General features: G+C 47.8%; 1 protein-coding gene across 1 annotated transcript in view; it reads right to left on the bottom strand.

The window, feature by feature from the left end:
* The window catches only part of TP63 (tumor protein p63), a 169,709-nt gene that overhangs the window by 87,863 nt on the left and 59,971 nt on the right, over positions 1–21,875 (bottom strand). The window contains exon 3 of the mRNA XM_032193289.1: positions 11,207–11,283. Within this exon, the coding sequence (XP_032049180.1) occupies positions 11,207–11,268 (62 nt within the window). The 5' untranslated portion in view covers positions 11,269–11,283. The remainder of the gene's footprint in view (positions 1–11,206; positions 11,284–21,875) is intronic.

Consider the following 21,875-nt stretch of genomic DNA (forward strand, 5'->3'; position numbering starts at 1 on the left):
ATGATCAGAGGGAGCAAAAGCCCATAGGTAGACAGGGAGCCCACGAGAGGCTGAATCCCGTTGCAGCAGAGGCAGGTCCTGCTGAGCAGCAGGCATAAGCATTCATGCTCCTTTAGATTTCCAGCCCAGCTTTCAGATTTAGCTTTCTGCAATCTAGATCTCCAGCACTTTCTCTAAATCCTTCAGATTGTCCTCCCATATAACACTGTTCCTATGTGTCAATCCTATAAAGTAGTTCCAGATAAAGGGTGATGGATGCATGGGTTTGGAAGGGCAAATTTAAGGAATAACAAACACTGACACAGGGTTAGTATTATTTCCTTTTTTTTTTTTTTTTTTTTTTTTTTTTTTCCCCAGATCCCACATCTTTTGGATGTTTTCCAATCTGCAGTCTCACTGAGAAACATATAGACCACAGCATGGGTTATAGGAAAGGGCTGCCAGTAGAAAAGTGATCCAGCAACAGAGATGTGCAGTAGAAAACTGAGGAGGCTAACTGCCCAAAGGGTGAACCCCAGGCTCAGAAGCAGCCTCCAGCTTAGGAGATTTGGGGAGAATGTGAGTGGAACTAGGAGTGACAGTAGCAAAGGATTCTGTGACTCTGCTGGGGTCCTGGGGCCCTACAGCATCTATCAACGACAGCCTAGGGAGGACTGGAGCTTCTTCCTGTTCTCTAGGCAAATGATACCTGCATTGTACATACCCTGCTTCTGCTATGAGGTGTATGATATTTAGAGGAATTAAAGCAACTTTGTCTCAGAGGAATGCTAACTGCATCGCTTCAAAGAAACAGCGTTCCGGTAGAGTCTGCTGTAAGCGCATCCCAGTTTCCCTGTGACTTAATTTTCTCTTTTGGGGATGTATGTGTGTGAGTGGAGCAGAAAGGGGGAGGAAGGATGGTTCGGCTTTCCGGTTGCTTTTTGCTCGAGCCTTCAGTGTGAGGACAAAACTGACCTATATCAAAGAAAGTGAAACTGCCTGCACGGAATGATCCTCCTCATTCACCATGCTGAAAAACACGAGGGGGATTTTCTCCCATTCATCATCTTCTTTCACTTAGAGTCATCTTGCGTTTGACTGTGCCCGCAGTGGATGCAACCTTCTCAGCTCCGCGGCGTCCCCTCAAAGCACGTTATATCACTGCAGCCCCAGCCCCATGCCAGCACCCCGCTCCAGCAGAACTCCCTGGGGAGAAAAGGGTGCTCTGAGCACCAACAGAGCCCTGCTGAGTGGCTCTCGGCCTGGGCACTGCACAGCCCACTGCAAACTGAAGCCAGACAGCCTCAGAACATCAGCAGCAACCCAGGAACCCACCGCCGCATCTGCTATCTACATCTTACCATTACCAGCCTGACAACAGTGACCGCTTCTACATGTCAGAGGTATTTCTTTGTCCTCAGGGCTTCAAGCAGCTAATTGCTCCACCAGCACCAGGCATCATCCCCTAACTGTCACAGCAAAGTACCCCTATTTCTTTTTCCTCCATCCATTAGCATCCTGTGAACTTTCCCAGACCTCTCTTATCTCCCACTCACCCTGGACACCCCCTTCTCCACCCTCAGCTTCTCACCCATCCTTGGAAACTACCTCCTCACCCGGCCGCGGACATTCCCTCCCCTCTGCTTGGCCCAGACACCCACTCCCTTTCTCAGCAGGGGCAGAGAGAGACAATGCTCTGGCCAAGGTGTAAGCCCTGCCACAGCACGTCCTCCACCATAAAAGACGTTTTCCTGCCTGCTGCTTGCTAGTATGGGATACAGAGCCCTCATAACCTCCAAAAAAAAACCCATGAGCCTGAGCAACCCACTTCAGGAAGCCCAGTGTTAGAGCACAAGGCTGGGGCTTGTGCCCGTCTTTGCCCTTCCGTTTCAGAGCTACAGCAATGCCACCAGCTTTGCAAAGCACACAGGGTCCTCCTGGCAATCCGTACATCTCCAGGGAGACACTGTTCTGAGCCTTTCCCAACTTATATAGTAAAAGAAAATTTAAATCTCCGTCCACTTTTGAAAAGCACTGTAAAACCGATTAGGAAGCACTCACAATTGTATTATGTTGTAACTCACTTTTGCAGCCAGTCCTCACCCCAAGCCTATCTGCAGCGATGCTTAAAGGTGGTGCTCATCTGGAGAGGGAGCGGTGGGAGCTGCCGGGCGGAGGGGAGAGCTTTGCTGCACCGAGAAAGTCTCACAAGCGACAGGAGTGGAAAATCCAGGCCCAGCCCTCGAAATTCTGAGGTAATTTTAAGCCAAGTTTGAAAAGAAGAATTGCAAGGTAGACTTTACGGGGAAAGTGTTCAGAAACATATTCAAGTCCATTAAAAAAGAAAAAGAAGAAGAAAAAGAAGAAAGAAATCCCTTTGGCCTACAAAAAAAAAAAAAAAAAAAAAAAAAGTTTCACCTGCTCAGTTTTAGATACTGCTGTGCAGTACAAAGGGAGCCCCTGATTTCATCAGGCAGCTCATTTCTCGAGGTGAAGGAGGAGAAAGGAAAGCATTAAATGCCCATAGCAGCCCAAACCAGCCAACCCCATCCCTTCTGGTTATCCAGACCTCTGTAACACCAAGGATTAGTAACAGAAAACAAAACAACCCCAGGAACATGAGTGTGAGTTCACTTTTAAGATTACAGTCATGACAAAATACAGCTATTACAGGCCTTCATCACTGCACTGTAGTGATTTTAGGTATGGAAAAAGGAAAATTAAACAGTTCTGAAAAAAACTATGGTCAGAAACCTGAGACCTTCCTGAGGCTTTCTGAATCCAGTCCCCCCTTTGAGCTTTGCTTATCAGTATTTTCCTTCGAGCATTTACCTAATAATAATTTTTGCAGCAGCCTGTTGCTGTCCATTTTTTAACAAGGAGCTTGCTCTTAATATTTCCCACAGGAAACGAGGAGGCCTGGGTTTTCCCTCTTTAAACTATTGTCTGCTAAAATTTTGCAGTGCTGCGTGCAGCCAACATCTCTCAGGTTTCACTAGCCTACCTCCTCCACCACCTCCAGCACAGAGACCACAACACAGAGCCAGAAATCGCTGTATTTATTACGGATGGTAAAATAACTCAGCCAAGCGCATCAGAGCTTCAGAGAGGCAGCCAGGGTATCAGGAACAGGCTCTCACAAGATGCTCATGGCTCTGGAAGAGGCCAGAGCTTGGAATTAGCATCTCCTCCTAAGGGCTGAGCATGCACAGAGCAAGTGCCAACCACCAGCAGCACAGTGCCAAGCAGGCCTAAGAGAAAGCCCCCAGATGAAGGGTTTGCCACAAGCACGGCCAGTCCCCTGAGCCAGGAACGTGCACGGTGCCAGGGAGACATCTTTGGGTTCCTGAGCAGCTTGCTTGTCAGAACAATGAAAGTGAACAGAGCAACTGTTACAGTCAGTGCAGCCTTGCTTGAATTTTTTGATGTGTGCAGGAATCCAGTCCTCTCTCTGCCAGGGCCTTCCCAACAGCTCTTGGGGTTGGTTTGCCCAAGGGGGAGGCACTGGGCAGTCCAGCACGATGAGCAGCGGGTGCTGAGATGCTGCTGTCCTCAGCCACACAGGGCAGACAGTCCCCAAACCTGGCTGCCTTGAGGAGGGACTGGTGAGGGGACATCCCAGCAAGGGGACATCCCATGCAGGTTTCGATTCAGTCCCCCCATGGGGAGGGAGCAAAGCAAGAGAAATCCTGCAGCCCATGCTGGTTTTCAGCCCTGGGATTCCACACGTTTAGTCATACAAACATAATCAAAGAGGAGAGGGACAGCTTCCCAGGCTGCAAACATGAAATACGTGATTCTTGTTTAGGACAGGAGGGTCTCACAGACATCTACAGCAAAAGACTTGTGACATTTTGAGCATTCAGGCAAGACTCTCGGCTCCCTGCAGCACCTACTCTTCCGAAAGTCACCTTAGTCTTTGGTTACACAAACTCTTTTATTGATTAACCACACAGGGGACTTACAAAGCCTCTCAAGCTCTCCCAGGAAGGTTGAATTTTACAAAAATAAAGTAAATCATCACGATAATGCAGAAAGTCCCTAGAACTCTTTAAAAGCAGGAAACTGCAAAGAGCAACATCCTGTGGTTCAGTAAATAATTAAAATGCAAACCAGAAACACCAGCAAAACAGATGTTAGGTGCAGTCCTGCAAAGTGAATTTGGTTGAAGGTCTCACTTGTTACCTCACAGCCAGTCTGCTAAATCCAATGTACTTTAGATGATTAAAAAAAAAATAAAAATCATAATCTTCCATTCCCTACCCCTGCCACCACTGATGTTCCTACAGGAAAATGAGGTCTTCTGCTGAATATGATGCTGGCTGCATTTTTCAGCTTGTAGCAACTCTGTGGCAGGCCAGCTACTGCTAAGCCCTAGGAAAGAGAGAATCCTTCTCCCAAATATAGGAGCACTTGCAAAAACCTTATTCTATGTCACAAATTAGCTGCAAGACAGGGCAGATGAAGGACAAAGAAATAACAGATTATAGTCCTGGAAGACAAGGACAAGTAAACTGCCTATTGGAAATGCTGCTAGAGTGTGGGAACAATACCTGCCGTGCTCACGGAACCTTCACTTGTGCAACTATGCCTGGCATTAAGAAATTACAGGCTTGGCTCCCCATAATTTTATCAATACATTGCCACACCCAATGTGATTTATCATTTTTGCTTGTGATTATCTTAAAGCACTAGCTCCCAGAGTGCTGTGAGTACACCAGAATTCCCAGCTCCACCAACAACAGGAATAATGTTGCCAGCCTGCATGTTTCGAGAAGAAAAATTCAAAAATAAAAATGAATAAAGATGGAAGAAAATGTAAAGGATTTTTTTTTATAATATTATGTTTTTATTCTTGTGTTATCTGTCTACCTAATGCTCGTGCTATCTCTCAGAGCTGCTGCTCACATTGCAAGCTTCTTTCCACGCATTGTTTCAGCATGCATCAACTTAGGGGCAGACCAACATGCTAAATAGGCATCTTTAACCTCCCCCCAACAAGGTTTCGTAAACAGAATTATTTTTGTGTTGTATAGAGCCTGTTGAACCCCTGATCGCTTACTGCAGGGTTTCCCCCTGCTCACTCTTTGGGGCAGCTGTTCCCTTTATAGCTCCATGCACTAACTGAATTCCCCTTGCTCATCTGCATCAGCGTTCATCGTGTCAGGCCACCTGTGGCATTCAAACACCTGATAGGAGTTGACTCAGCAGCAAATTCCCACAGGGTGATGGTCTGGTACACCACGGGAAGTCATTGCAATCAGGCACCAAGAACACACGGGTAAGCCCTAGGAACAGGTACAGACGTTTTGTGAAGCTACACAAGCATGTGGGATGATATTACCTATCTATTAGCAGCAGATCTATTCAAACAGCACTCAGAAATTCATTAGAATGAAGCATTTTCCTTCTAATTATTTCAGTTTTGATCACAGGTTACAGCTCCTCAAAAAGTTAAAGAGAACAGAAGTGAAAATGTGTACGGCAGTGTAACTGCTGGCTCCCACCACAATGCCCGAGTTCCCGTGGAGGTTTTTACAGAAGTGCACAACTAACTCAGAGCTCAGTTCCTTTTGAAGGCACCAAATAAATACCCAGGTTTCCTTCATTTCTTACTCCTTGATTATAAAATCCCTGTTTTATAAGAGGAGCTGTTGCAAGTCAGCTTGTATCAGGGAGCTACCACACAAATCAGCATGGAATTATATTTATAGCACGCACCACGAACACCCTAAACATCTCTAAACAGATGAGCTATTGAGAGCTTGTTTCTTTAATCTCTTCAGCTTTTTTTTTTTTTTTTTTTTGGAAGTTGAAGTTGAGCAAGATCCTATGAATTAGGTATTCTCTCCTCAAAGGAAAAAGGACCACATGAAAGACTTCACACATTTTCCTTCCAGTCCTTTGAGAGATGGAAAAAACAGAAAACGGTCAATTTGGTTCTCCCTTAATCCTTTAAGCAGCACTAAAAGGACCTCCAAGCAGACAAATATATATATAAAATATATATATATATATTTTTTTTTTTTGACACTCTGAAGAGCCTGTACTGCTTTGAAGAGGAAAAGAGAAAAGTAATGTCTCTGGCACTGACTGGGAAGGGGCTGTGACAGCTTCAGCACAACGTGGTTTCTCTGACACAGAGCAAAGAGGTCTGGTCGGGACTAAATAGAGGAGGACAGTCAGGGAAAAGCAGACTGCAAGGGCTTTGCTGGAAGAGAGAATTTAAGATAAATGAAGTTAACATGCTGCCCTTGAGCTGTGTTTTGTAAATCTGCACACCACATGCTGTCCCCTCTTGCACCCCTGCTCCAGCCAGGGAACCCCCTTAGGATTTCTACCAGGGGTGAGAGCACAGCCATGAAGGTGACCACCACCTCCTGCACACAGGAGAGCGTACCAAGGCCAAGAAAAAAGCCTCTCCCCAGCTCCCCTCCGCTTTTCCCTCCTGTACAGAGCCAACCCTGCTCCTCCAGAAGTCACCGACCATGCCGAACACACCACGAGCTGCTCAGGACCATTTCTGGCCCCTCTCTGTGTCTTTGGAAAGTACCTGCTGCACCGCTGGCTGTTTCTGCAAAAAGACCTATGCGAAGCCACGTGGCTTCAGGCCTCTCTGCTAGTATGGCAAATCCGGGCTCCCATCGCAAAGGTGACAGCAGATTAGACTTGTCAACCCTGTCATGACTGGAATTAGGTTATTTTATTCAGCACCACACAGTAAGAGGAAAGAGGAAAAGCACTTGGTTACCTAAATGCAAGCGCTCTGCGGAGCTCTGCATACAAGATGAACCCCTCCTGCAAGATATTAACCTGTTACAGCTTAAACACCTCTCTGCCCCAGTAACCCCAGCTAATACCCAAAGGAAAGGATTGCTGCTGACACCAGCACTGATTCACGGCTGTGAAGGGACGCAGCTGCTCACCGCTGCCTGGGATCAGGAGGGGCAGCTTGCTGGTATTGCTTGAGCGTGCCCCCTTCCAACCCAAAGGGAGGAAACCTGCTGTTTAATTACTAATCATTAATGACAGGAGAGCATTGCCTATCAGCACTGATGAGAGGTAGAGAGTTTTTCACATTTATGCTGCATTGCAAGCGTTAACATTGGCGAGGCTCCTATCTGATAATTGACATCTGTTTGCCAGCCCTGTCTGATAGGTGTGGGAACTGAAGAAGAAAGGTGAAGTGACACGTGCAAGGCTCCTGATGAAAGATCCCTTTTGAACCCAGGAGTTCTGGCCCTGCTCACCAAAATCTGTCTGGATACAGCACCCAGCAAACAATGCTGCTGTGCCCTTCACTTCCTTCCGTGCCCAACTAATTTCTGACAGTTTCCCTCATTCTCTTCTACCAGATTTTCTACATAATCAGTTGCTTGTTTTCTCCTTTGTTTGATTGTTGTGTTCTTTTTGATTTATTTATTTATTCTTAGCAATTCCTCAGCCAAAACCCAGAGCCATGCCTCAGACATCCAGTTTCCCGCATGGCCCCGTTATTAGTGAGATTTGGGAGGCTGGGCTCACATCGCGCTGAGAACACAAAACCAGAAATGAAAGAGGAAAGAGCAGTTAGTGCAAGGGGCCTTTCATTCAGAAGGGAGGAGCGAGCCACAGCAAATGCCTTCAAAACACTGGCAACCCGAAATTAGCCTGGGCGCGGGGAGGGGGCGAGCAGGGCAGGCAGGACCCCGTGCAGAGCACGAGCAGATGCATTCCCCACAGCCCCAAAAGGAGGGGGCTCCTGGGCAAAGCACAGCCTAATGACCATTATTTCCAAGAACACAAGTAACTTATCTGTAAACATCACTCCCCCAACCAGGCATTAGCTGGAAGGAAAAAAAAAAAAAAGAAAAGAAAAAAAAAGGAAAGAAAAGAAAAAAAAAATCAGCTTTGGAGAGCGAAACTAATTACACAGCTCTCAACAGCTGGACTTTGATCATAATTACAGTGCCGTCTTCTTGCATTAGCGTCTTTCAACTGCAGCTAGGTGGGCACTTCTTGGAAGGTGGAAATCCCGCCCGTTTCACATCAGTTGTTTTATGACTCAGAGCTAGCCTGGGTTTTCTGCAGCAAAGGATGAGCTTTGGCTCCCACGTTACTATCCGAACAACAATTCATGGGGTCAGGCTTCAGTACAGGTGCCTCTGTCCTTACAGCATCTCCTTCCCAGGGTCAGGAGTCAGAGCACTGAGCCTGCTCTATCACCGATTTCAGGCATTTCATGTCAATCCCTTTATAAGGGAAACAAGCAGAAAAACTTTGAGGTTTTTGTCTGATTCTCTTGCTGCTCAGTTTTAGCATCTTGTAGATCTTTCTGCTTAAAGGCAGAGCTGAGTCTGGATGTACCTTTCCAAGCTCACCCCAGGCAGCCACGTGCTGTGTCTGCATCCCTCATTTCTGCACGGGGTTGTATGTCCTTGCGGTGCCCCATACCCCTGTGCTCCCTGGGTGCAGCTCCAGCACCAAACCCCAGCGGGGCGCATACAGGAGGAGATTGCTTGTCCCATGTCCCAGTCAAGCTGTCTGTCATTTTGCGTGATGCAGGGAATGTTTTTGTTTTGATAAACATTTGCAAAGAAATAAATAGCCTAGAGAGAGAGGGGGGGCAGAAACTGCTGAGAGTGGGACTGGGGTTGCCTAAACCCTAAGGGTCAGTGCTGCCAGTCCAGGCACCCAATCCTTTTTCTCATCTATGGCACTGCATTACTGCACTGCTTGGATGCAGTGTGGTGAAACAACAGGCAGTAAGCATGTGAGCATTATAATGCCACATCAGTGAACCCTTCTGAACGTGAACTGGGTTCATCTCTTGACAAAGGAAATGTTTCAGCTGGCTCCCAACCCATCTGCCTGCCAAACACCCCCAAAGTGACGGGATTCATAGGCGAAGCAATGGCAGGGGGTAAGTCTAAGCCACAATTCTTCCCCCTCAACCCCGTCCCATGGCTGCTGGAGGAGTCAGCCTGGGACACATAACCCAGAGCCACCTCCACCATGGAAGGAAGCCCATGCAACCAGCAGGGTCGGACAGGAACAGGGCACAGACCTACAGGGATGTCAGCACGACCACCCTTCCTCCCTTTTTAACAGGGTTTCAAACACTTCTCACAACTGCTATTTTGCCAGCACGCCTCAGCTCAGTGTTATAGGTTTGCTGTTTGTGTTGTTATTACATATAATTTTAAGGAAAGATATATTCATGCAGCCAGAATTGCAAAGAAGCACATCAGTATTAGCTAAATAAAGCACTTTGACCACATCAAAGCAAAAATGTTTCAAACTGTAAAATAAATGCAATTATGAAACTGTTTAATTTTGTTAAATCAGTCAGAAGAATGTCACCCAGCGTATCATGAAAGATATCCAACTGACAGAGCTTAAAGCACAAAGTGTGAATGTCCTCACACCGAGAAAATTATTTCAGGGAGCAACTTCCAGCTGATTTTGACCACGCAGAGCATGGCCGCTAATATCTGGACAAATGCCACTCTCAGTTCATGAAAACAGACATGCATAACAGCTGAGACATGTTGTTACTCTAAGCCAGATCTTGATCAGGTTTTATGACTGAGGGGTGTCACAAACTTTATCTGTCCCAAGCTGTCCCGAGGCTTCCCACAGCACAATGGTCACTCACAGAAACCCCTCATGCTGCTAAGGAGCTGCATTTCTAGAGAAAGGCCTGATTTGCTGGAGGGTACAGACTGAAAGGTGAGAAAAACCCATTCCAATAGTTCTATAAAGGACAGCCAAGGGAATTTTATTCTTTAATTCCTGCTCCCGATGGGATTTTTGCCTGAGCCGCAATGCCAATTCTACAAACCCATTCTTTGACACAGGATGGGATGGATGGGATGGAGTTCAGAGCATCTGGAAAGCTGTCCCAGAGCTCAGGTACCCTTGCTAGTGCATCTCTGAGCTTTCCAGTGTTTAAATAATATATAAAAGACCCCACTGCTCCAATCCCCAATCTGCCCTCCTGGATGGGCGCTGCTCCAGCATTGCTCTCCTCCTGGCCACATGCAGCTCCCGGGTGGGTTTGGGAGAGCAGTGCGTGGCCTCGCAGCCCCGTGTTCGTGTTGTGGAAGGTCTCGCCGGGGAAACCAATACCCCCGGCCCCGTTCCACATTCCTCCACTGCGGCAGCACAGCCAAGGACCGCGTGCTATGTCCCATCTCCCCTCCTCTCCTTCCCCGCCACCGGCCCCGAGGAGCGCCGAGCAGGGTGGCACTGAGCGCCTGCACGTTAAGGGGGAAAAACAACAACACTGCGACAAGTCATAATAGCAGGGGAGGAAAAAAAAAAGTAGAGATCAGAGTGGCCGAGCCCTCTCTTCAGCAGACGGCTATGCAACACATGCACAGTGCAGAGGATGAGTTAACAGTTAACCCTTCTGTGGATTGAATGCTGTGGTGAGACCCCAGGCAGGGCTTTTGCAAAGCACAGCCAGAAAGTAGCCTTAAAGCAGCTTGACAAGCGACTGCACTCGGAGGATTTCACCTCTCTGAACTTTACGACTGGAAAAATACCATCTACATGTCATTTACATGCTTAAATATAGTAGCTCCTATTGGGAGAAACAAACAAACCGACAATGTGATATGGTGATACCTCATGCGGACATGCTCTTTTATCTGCTGGAAAGTTATAAAACACAGCTTAACAACAAAGCTAAAATAAGAGTGGTTGTCAGGCTCTATATTGGCTGTTAAACAGAGTGAAAAAATATTCTTTGAGAAGCGCTTTCTCTTAGGAGATGTTTTTTCTTCTCTGCATCTTTTAAATGATTTATTTATCCTTTAAATTCCCAAATCTCAGAGCTTAATAATTAAGCTTATATTTTTTCCATGAGCTTTTCATTTAAAGAAACAAATAAACACACTATAGAAAGCAAAAGCAACTCCTGCATGTCGCAAAGCACTGAGTAACCTTCACCTCGAAAATACAGGGAAAAGATACTATCAGCTTTCACGTTATTTATCATATATTTTTTCCTCTAACGCCAGAGAGGAAAAGGCTGATATCTTAAGCGGATGCCTATAATTAAACAGTAACCTGTTAGAAAGCCAAAAATAATAATAAGCTCCACTGAGCATGAAGAGAGCAGCACATTTTTTCCGCGTGCAGCCCAGCTGCCGCCGGACGATAGCAGGAAAGTTAACAATTACACAAGACACCGAGATCAAACCTGCGATAGGAGGGGGTTACGTCACGCTCAGGGACTCACCGCTGGATGCAGGGATCGGGGTAGTACTGCAGGGTGGTGAAAGGTGCCGCTTCAAAATTCATTTCCTTCCAGCCCCTCTTAGGGTCCGAACCAAAAAAAAATAATAAATAAATAGATATAAAGTCAGCCGGCTAAAAGCAATAAGGTCAAGTGGTACACGAGATACAACTTTAGAGATTTATTTTGCACTTGCAGATGGGTGGGATCTCCCGGGGACGTGGCCAATGGGATTCATCAAGTGACCCGAGCATCACCACCAGTCCCTCCTCGCCAGCTGGGCATCTTCTGCGGGGATATTTTCCCCTCCTCTCAACATCCTTAATAAACTTGGGAGTACGTCGGCCACACTTGTTGTTGGGAGCTCATCTGGGGCATCTCTGAACTTCTGATCTCGCCGGTCATTGGTCGCCTTCCTGCCTGACTTCACGGTTTAATTTTGGCAGCTCTTGCGATTTTGCAAACTTCTGTGGCCGATGGTCATCCTCCTCTCCAGATGGCCGGAGTTTCCTCTGCTGGGTGCAGCACCCGCACCGGATTTTGTCGTGCTTTAAAAGCTTTCCTGGTCAGCTCTGTGGCTAATACCCGCGTAACGCTGCCTGGGGAAATTTTCTTTTTCAGTCTCTCTCTTGTCACAGTTCAAACTGTCTGTTGTGGTCATAGTTTCAAAAGCTGAATGACAAAATATGGGGAAATTCCTCATTTAAATTTAACTCTGAACTTTTGCTCTTCTTCCTCCCCTTCCTGCCTCCCCTATCCCTCAAACATCTGATGTAATTGGTAATGTTTTGCTCTGCATCTTTTCACTGAGAGCTGAGGTATTTGTGTTAGTGTTCTTAAAATAATATAAATGTTTTTCACATGAAAAATTACAATACTTTCAAAGATCCTGAGAAGCAAGAAATAAAGAAAATAAGCATGGTGTCTTTTTCAAGCCACTGAAGCCTAAAGAAACATGAGCAAAATTAAGTCCACTAAACCAGACTACCAAAGGTGAAAGGAAAATCAGATCTTCCTGAAGAAAACTACAAGTAAAGAAGGGAATCTTTAATTCCCCCCACCATTTTTTATTTATTTTTTCTGTAATGACACAGATAATCATTCAGGAAAGCAACCTGCTTTATTCCCCTGTTTTTCCCCCTCCACAGCTCGTCCAAATAGTACAGGCTGTAAACCTATCCTGGTTTTGTGGTTTTGGAGAATGAATGAAATATGAATCAGGAGCTAAATTAAAATGGATTCCAGCAGGAAAAAATAGCACGCATATATCTATGCACCAACGGGGCCACGTCTTTAAGCAGACACGTATGTTTGTGCGTGGGGAGAGGGGAGGGTGCTGCCCGATAGCTCACCTACTGTGCATCTTTTGTGCTGATGTCAGCACAAATGCCAACCTCCCGAGCAAAAGTCAGAAGCCCTCTGAGAGGGCAGTGATTGCCTCGTATTTTTCCCCTTGTGCTCTTTCCTCGTAGGAAATTTTGGTTCGAAGAATGTCATGTGGAAACATTTTCTTTGCTGCCTGTGCCAGGGTGGCAGGGAGCTATTTCGGACTTGACATTCTCCACCCACACTCAGCCTGATAGCTCCTAACATCTGTGAATTGTGAATCCCGTAAACTCGCAGGGCTGATCCCTGCCCAAGTCCGAGCAACTTTCATTATGACAAGTGGCACTTGCCAAGGCAGAGAGGCTGGAAACGAAGGCTGTGTTTATTAACGGAAGTTAAGGATTTCCTTGCTGCTGGATGCTGCTTCTGCCTGACCCGGAATAAGCACACAGAGCAGGCAAATCTTGGGTCCGTGTTCCCCTGGCTCTAGGACTCAGCTTCAATCTGCACTCCCAGGGATGTGTATGGATAATCAGCCTGGCTGGGAGGCAGCAGGCTGGGCTCAGGCCCTTACTACAACCCATGTGGGAGCATCACTGAGACCCTGTGGTTGTGCCCAGGGACAGACCAGAAGCCTGTTGGATTTCTTCTAGCATGGCCCTCTGGGGTCTAGCTCCACACAAGTGGTTTTATGCAAGCCATCATGAGTGCACTGATTCTGAAAGAGTTGGCATTTCCTGCTCGATTTCAGCCTAGAAGGCAAAAGTCTCATGAAAAGGAAATGCTGCATGAAAATGGTGGTTCTTGAGGACTCCTGTTCCACCCGTTTCTCCATGGGAGCTGGAGAAGTGCTGTTCCCAGCACGATCCAGGTGCCAGGACCAGCACAGTGGAAGCAGGGGAAGGCTGCACAGCTCCCCCCCCAGAGATTCAGACCTGCCCTTCTGGTCTTGGCCAGTCTCCTCACCTGGCATGTGCCCAGAGCATGCCGTGTGGTCACATCGCTCTTCCCAAGGGCCCTGTGAAGTGCACGGGCAGCTCCTGGAACTGGTGCTGCTGGGCTGCCTCTGCTGATGAAGATGAACCTGACCCTGGCTCTTCCGCTACATTAACTCTGCACAGCAGCAAAGGTCTAAAAAGCCCAAATCAGCAATGTCTGAAGGAAATTCACCAGACATATCCAACATCAGCATGCCCTTCCATGTGCCCTTTGCTTCCTCGGACCCATTAAGCACAGGTTTGTTACAGCCCAAACTACCAAGCCTGTGATTCCTGCTTCCAGTGCCAAACATGTCTAGCAGCATCCCAGTCAAGCAGAGGCAGTTAGTCTCCAGCTTGTAATTCACACCAAAAGAATATCTTCTCTTGAAAAACCACAATTAACTTTAAAAAAAAAAAAAAAAAAAAAAAAGCAGCACCGCATAATTGTAATGAGTAGTAGTAGCTTGGAGCAGGGCTCTCTTCTTACTTGCAAGGCACCAGTGGGAGGGGGTGTCTAGCAAGGACATTTCCATACGGACTTCAAAAGAGGCTACCAACTGCCCAAAGTCCTCACCAGCCCTCATGCCTGGGGTTGGGCAAATGCAAATGGTTCCCAGTTTGGCTCATTTTGGCAGCGCGCACAGCATCGGGCCACCTTTCCCAGAAAGCTGGACGTTTTCAGCCTCCCACAGAGATTTGGCTGTGTTTTGAAATGGCTGAGAATGTCCACCTTCTGCTTCTCCCAGCTGCAAAAATGGAGCTGTGTGAGCCAAAAACTACCTGCAAGAGCACCCTCATCCCCCTCCCCCAGCCCCAGCTTCCCATTTTCCCCTTGGTCACAGCCAGTGCTGAGCTGTGGGTTCCCAATGAAGAGCGATTTGGGATGAATTTGGGCAGAGATAGCAGCCTTTGCAGTCAAACCACGCTGAACTCCTCTCAGCTGCAGGGCGCTCCTTGCATAGCACAGCCCGCAGTGGAAACACAAGCCACAGGGTGTGTGCATGTGTGTATTGCCAGTGCCCCGTGCATAGCTGGGAGGCTCGCAGGGCTCAGTGGTATTTGGCCAACCCCATTCTCACCGCCTTGGAGAAAACTCACTGGGAGATGGAGTTCTTGCAGGAGCAGACCTCAAAGGTGGTCAGCTCATGAGGAAAAGGGGTTTGTGATAACTCTGGCGTTCCCTGCTCTTCCTAAGATGTCTCCAGGCTGGTTCAAGGGTGATGCTAATGTACCAGCAGCAGGCACGTGGCCTGCAGGAGGAGGGTGGAAGCCAGGGTGTCAGGGATCTGTCTGGCGAGCGGATTTACAGCCCAGCCTCCAGTGCCTGCGGTAAGCAGGCGGTGTGGGGATATGCGGAGGAAGCATGTGTGTAGGTGGGCAAGAATGCGGGGCATTGCTCCGCCGCCACTGCTTCCACGTCTGGGGAAGAACGGGCAGAGAAACAGCTGTGCACTACTCTCCCGTTACCCTTCCGTGCACCCACCCTCTCCTCTTCAGCTTCTCGCTGAGATGAGCAGGAGAATGTTTTAGCAAAGGGACTCCTACGGACTTATGGTGGTCACCCCACCATCAGCCAAACCCAGTGCCAGGATGCATGCCAGCCCCTGTCCTGAGCTAGGGTGAAGTGCAGAGAAACAGCTCCCTGACACCTCCCTGGCTCCAGTCCTGATCCGTGGATCTGGGGATATCTGAACGGCGTGGAGCTAAGGAAGGCAGGAAGGGGAGATGCCAGCTTTGCTCCCAGCCACTTTTGCAACTGCGGGCTGCAGGATTTGCCTGGAATCAACCCCACCCCCTGCACTAGGGGATGAAACATTTCATTCGCAGCATGGGATTTCCAGGGGAGTGGTTGTGGTCTTCCTTTTTTCTTTTTTTTTTTCTTTTCTTTCCTTTTTTTTTTTTTTTTAAGTTAAAATTAATTTATTTCAAAAGCAAGAAGTTTATCTGTGGGATATTTGGGGATTTATATTTATTTTTGTTAGAAAAATTTGGAGAGGGAAATAATTCCTCTTTGCTCCGAGCAATAAAAAGTCTTTATCTTGTCTATCCAATGCGGAAGAGGTCACGAAGTGTTAATACCCCCTTTGAGCACATTTTCCAGTTTCAACTACATTTTACTAATATGTGAAGGTTTCAAAGATATTAAGATGTTCAGAATTTCACAAACAGAATGAAGCAGGGGAAATACACTTTATCACTAACTCCAGCAAAAGGAAAGAGGTAACAAATACGGCCCTCACAGACTTCAGAGGATCTACCCAAATGCCACAATGATGGGAGAAGCTTCCATAGATTTTCGTATTTTCCCTCCAGCTGACTGTGATCACTTGTCCCACTGCTCCAGAAACGCCAGACATTATACAAACCTTTACCCCTGTCATCCCCAAACTGAGACAGGGACTCAGACAACAACAAACTGCAGAAAAACCTGCAGTTTTACACAAAGCTTTCCCCCACCACATTCTGTCCAGTTCCTGGGCACTGGAGCTCTGCACTACGCTCGTGTTGGCTGCCAGCTGCTACCAAGGGCTAGAAGGAAACGAGGGGGAGCAGCATTCAAAGCCTCCTCGCAGAGCAACCAGAACTACTTTCAGAGCTGTCTGGTTGCTGTTGGTGGCTCGTCTGTCACATCCGTATTGTCAGAGCACCATCCACCTGCAGTAAACAGTATAGGCTGCTGCTGCTCTCTGAGGGAACAGCAAATGAGGCACAAACCAACTTTGTCCCCAGGACCCCGTCCCAGCAAGGACTCAGGTGACAGGGACTGCAGGAATGTGGCTAACCTAAGGATGAAAAGTCCTGCACGTTCTGCCCCCACATCACCACTTACTTTGTGGTCTGTCTGTCCATCAGGACTTACCCCTGTCTGAGCAACCTTGAAACTATTAAGACCTTTAAGTGATCCACAACGGCTTTGACAGGAGCTTCTCATTGCTTTCTTTTCTACTCCAACCCCACAGCTTGCTTCTACCCAAGTGCTTTATACTCTCCTCTAGGTGTCCTGCGTGTTTTTGGAGACTTCTAAATCCAGTGTGGGATTTAGAGGCTTGCCTTGTTCACTCCAGTCTTTACAATCTCCCAGGTCCCAGGGACTGGTACCAGAAGCAAGCGCAGAGCACCCATCTCAGCAGGTGAAATGGGACCGTGCTGTGGGCATCCCACCTGTGCTGGCCTCCGCGGATTCCTTGGGATTACTCCAGCCAAACAACCTGCCTGAGGCTGGCACCACTCCTAACACACCTGCGTTTGTATCTCAGCTGTGTGCTAAAAAATCACCGATCCCCCCTCACAGGAAGGAGAGACAACATGAAAGCAGGCTTGAAGTTGGACGTGCGTTTTGGAAACTGCGGTTTCAGTTTTCTCACTGTTGAGAGAGTCGAAGAAAAGCCCAACTGTAAGGGTAGTGCTATCAGTGAGGAACATATATGAACACCAGAGGGGTTTCTCTTGGCTCTTCCTATACACCAGGGCTCTTCTCCCCATTGAAAGGGAGCAGAAGGAGCCAAGCTCAGAGACCAACACCAGGACACCACCACTCCAAACTGCAACTGCTGCTCCAGTTTGTCCATCCCCCTATTGTGCCAGTCCCTATGGTATTGGGAAGAAAGTGGGACAAAGATAAACCAGAAACAAAACCAAAAAGCAGACTCCTGCCCTCCAGACTCCAGCCAGCTTCCCATTAGTGCTTTGGTCCCTGCCCTGTCCCCAAGATCCGGCAGGACACTGTGCACCTCTTATGGGAAACTCCCATCGCTAAAGGCGGAGAGGGAGAGACAGAGCTGCTGGGCAGAGGGAATTTCCCTCCCTGACGTCCCCGCAGCTGCGCCACCATCTCGAGGCGTCCCCGAGACACAGCGGGGCCCCAGCCTGGGCTAAAGCTGGGCTGGAGGCTGGGACAGGTGGCAACACCCCGCCGTGGGGTCTGGATTGCATATCAAAGCGGTGGCAGTGGCTGTGTAGGTGGAAGGCTTGGCCTCCCCATACAGCTGCCACGCGACATGTCTGGCATTCTGGCCAAAACTGCGCCACAAATACACATGGCGTCATCGCGCCCGCGGGGTTGAGCCCAGGTTGGGGACAGAAACCCCGGCGGCTGCATCCTCCGGCTCTGCTGCAGCACCGTGCAGCGGGGTGGGCGGCAGAGCGGGGCAGGATGGGCAGCTCCCTGCTCTCATCTTTCACTTTGCTAGCACAGGCTCACCCTCAGCCTCTCGCCCCAGACACGTTCCAGGTTTTCTCATGCCCTCTGCTCCAATCTCCAAGCTTTCACCATCAGAAGCCATAGAGGCTGGTGAAAAGGTATCAAGGCTGTTTCTGTTTCTGAAGTCCTAGTGACGGCCAGCAGCACCAGACCAGAGTTAATCAAAGAAGAAATTTGTTCTATGTGAAGCAAGGTGAAAGCTTTCAGCATGCTGTCTGTACGGAGAGATTCATGCAGAGAAACTCACTAGCAAGGATGGCATTTGCTGTCAGCCTCAATGCAGGAAACAAAACTGCTGTGGACTGAATATTGCTGTATCACTTGTCTTTCACTCCCTCTAACTTTTTCCTTGTGAGTCAGAGCTGAGCTAAATCTTCACAATGTCTCATTATTGCTGCTATTGTCCCCTGGTGTTTCCTTATCTCCGCATAATCTGCACACAAGCAGAAACTTCTCTGCCTTTTTGGCAACTTCAGAAAATAAAACCTCCATGCAGAAGCATAGCTCTCAATAGATTTTCTAATTTCCAAACAGGATACACCAAAAACTCATTGCTTGGCTGGCAGGACTCTTGTTCCCAGCATTAAGGATATTGCAATCCAAGGTGTGAGCGCAGCTCCTGCAGGCATACCCAAACTAATGGGATTAAAGTCAGTTCAAGAACCAGTAGCAATTAAAACAAAAACACCCAAAGCGTTAACCAGCAATGGAAGCCCTGGTTGCAAACCTGCACATCCTCTGCTGAAGCCTGCACTTCCACACTTCCCCAGCCGGCAGTAGCCAGCTCACCAGGATTACCATGAACGTGGGTGTTTTCACACAGGTAGGATTTGCCCTCCTGACTGTGCTGGGGATGCAGCCTGACAACACTGCTTGTAGGGACACTGGGACCTTTCCAAGGCTTACAGCTTGCAAAACAGTAAAGAGAGGGCAAGCTCAGCTCTGCTGGGCAGTCCACTCTCAAGATGAAGAGCAAAATCCACTTAATCAGTGACAGTGAAGCATACAGCCAGTGAAGTGAGGGTTTGGTGTGGCTTGAGTAATGTGAGAGTTAAAAAAAACTTTTTTTCCCCCTCTTGGAGCAAAGATCAAGAAAGCTGAAGAGCCAGTGTTTCATGTCTTTATGGAGAAGATAATGACCTAAGGTAAGTCTCTTACATTCCCCCCATCCTTGCACTTTGATGTTAATAGCCCATATAAGCAGCCTTGGGAAAAAAAAAACAAAACACAACCCTAATGTGATATAATCAAAACTCTGCACCTCACTTTTTTTTTTTTTTTCCCCCAAAGCAAAGATTAATTTCTGCTGTGACCCAGCCTAAACACCTCATACATTGCAGCCTTGAAGCAGGCAAAGGATTAATCCTCTGCCCCAAGCTCTCAGCCCAGCCTCTGGCTTTTCAAATCAGGGCAAATTGCCCCACTGCCGCAGGACGGGGTAAGCCGGTGCTGCTCTTTGCTAGGAAGCAGACCTGCCAGAAGCACCGGGCTGGCGGGGTGATGCTGCTTGAGGTCCTCACCCAGCCCAACAGCGGGGCCCTACCACACAGGCAATCCTACACTTTAGAAACCCTCCTCCTCGGGGATCAAATCTTCAGGGCAAGAGGTGTAGCATGCAGACTCACTGACTCTTTCACAGAATCACAGAATCACAGAATTTTCTAGGTTGGAAGAGACCTCAAGATTTGCAACAGCTCCTTGCAAAAAATGACCTCCTCACGTTGCTGGCAATGCGATGCATTCAGCAGCACAATGCCTTGGAGGGGAGTGGGCTCAGCAGTGCCCCTGTGCTGCTGTCCAAGTCCAAGGGGCCCACTCCCAGGAGCCCTGGGGACCCTCTGTGAGGTCTTGCTGCTGCTTCTGGCTTGTGGGGCAGCAGGTCAGAAACAGTCCATTTGGGACAATGGACATGTGGGATACTTTTTTTCCTTTCCTTTTATTTTTTTTTTCTTTTTTTCCCCCTTTTCTTTTCCCTCCCTGCCTTCCAGTTTTCCTGTAGAGTCCTGTGAGCATAAGTCTTAGCAATGCTAACCTGGGTGTCCCATTCCCCATCCTCTTACAGCACCTAAGAAGGCTGAGCAAGCCAAATCCAGCCCTTCACATTACCTCTCCAGCCCCTGCCTTTCCATAGCCTTTTCCAGGGGCTGCTTAGAGCCTGTCATCTCCATGGGTACAATAGTAGAGTTCAGCTCTGCCTTGCAGGGATGTACTGACTCTGGAGAACAAGGTTCTTATGTTATTGTAACTTATATTATATATGTTATATATATAATACAATATGTAATAATAATATAAAATAGTATAAGACCAAAGTTCTTATATTAACCCCCAGGCCCATATTTGGGCATGAGTTGGGGAGCATTCCTGATTTTTTAAGTAACCCTTCCCAAGGGTAGGGTATTGAAGCACGGTACAAGTGACTCAGGCAACAGCAGAAAACCTTAATGCCACCAGCCTCCTGCTGGAGGATTCCCAGGCAGCCTGCGGAGTCTGCATTTGCTCTGCAGCAGCTTTTGCAAGCCCTGTGGAGCCCACCTCCCACACACACGGCTCCCACGCCCAAATCCACGGCAGCTTGAGACAGAAGTGGAGAGACAACTGAACTCAGCAGACAGGAGAATTATGCCGTGCACGTGGCACGCTGTCACACAGCCACCGAGCAGTTACCGGCTGCGTGCCAGTAATCCCCAGCAAACAGCAGGTAATTGGGGCTCCCTTCACCCTGGCTACACAAGAGGTGCCACCCAGGTCCTCCTGGGACAGGGCCACCCTGGGCTGATCTCAGCTTTGAGGAAACCTGCTGCTCTGCTCAGCCCTCGCCAGTCTGCTGGAAGCGAAGGAGAGGACACGTGGCTGATCTGTTCATGAACGTCCCAATATCCCAGGTAAATGCAGCTGAATGTTTTAAATCACCTGAGAAAACGGGGAAGGGAAAATTAAGACAGCTTGCTCATAACAGCGTTTTCTCATCTCCTCTGGACCTTTCCCGGAGACTAAGAAGTGCATTTGTTCTCCTTGTGGAAGAGCTGGCCTCTGGTACACTTGGCAGGTTGCATTACAGCCTTCCCTCTGCCCTAAATATATATAAATACATAAAAATCACTTCCAGTCTACAAAAGCCCAGGCCTGCACTGCTCACAGTAATGTCTCTCCGTATTTCTTTGTCTGGCCCCAGCTCCTAGCCCTGTCTCCCAGGAAATGAGCAGCTTTTCCACTTGCTTCCAGTCTGCTGCCATGAGATGTCTAATGACCCGTGCTTGAAAGCGGTGTTAAATATACATTAAATTATTATTACCGATAATGCCATTTAAAGCAGCTTTGTAAATAAAATGTATTCCTAAGAACACATAATTAATGGCTCTTTCTAAATAACTTATCCTAAAGCATTAACAATCAATTATTAAGCAGACAGGCTTTAAAAGCCTTTGCTGCTACAGATTGCAACATGCAGATCCTGTGCTGTTAAAACAGTTCATGTGCCTTTTTCACATACGATTTCAAGTAACTAATGTAAACAAGACCACACAATATAACTTAATACATAGCAATCAAAAATTTCCCCACAGTCCTTTAATACAGAGCCACGTCCCTACGTAAGAAGTGATGCAACAGACTTTCCCTGAAGTCCCAATTCCTACAATTGAAGCTTAAGCCCAGCAAAGAAAGAATTAAAATTATTTGGTTGCTGCTGAATCACTGGCTGCATTGGGTTATTTTACTGTGCATTAGACTTTAATTATAACTAAGCTCTAGCCATCTGTTCTCCCTAATTATACGTGCAACAAACATTTCACAACTCCTACCGTTAAAGAGACCTAAGAGAGCTCAGTCTATGGTGTACAAGGTTGGCTTCATCGGGACCCTTTGCACTCGTGTTAAGTGCTTAGGAAGAGGACAGCACTCTGCAGATGAAGTCTGCAGTTTCTATTAATCCCAGAGGGCCTTTGCTACACCAGCTTTCATATCTCTTGAAAGGACGGGGAACCTCCCTTTGCGAAGAGAGCCCCATTAGTGCTACCTGCTGGTGGCCTGCAGCCCCGACGTCGCTGGTGCCAAAAGAGCTCTGCACAGGGAAGAACAATTCTCATCTCCTGCTAAAGGCTCGTGCCCTGGAGCCTCATTATCAGTTACAGCATTTCAGAAAGGACTCAGGCAGACAACCTCT

The sequence above is a fragment of the Aythya fuligula genome, chromosome 9 (assembly GCF_009819795.1).
Source record: "Aythya fuligula isolate bAytFul2 chromosome 9, bAytFul2.pri, whole genome shotgun sequence".
Classification (NCBI taxonomy): Eukaryota; Metazoa; Chordata; class Aves; order Anseriformes; family Anatidae; genus Aythya; species Aythya fuligula.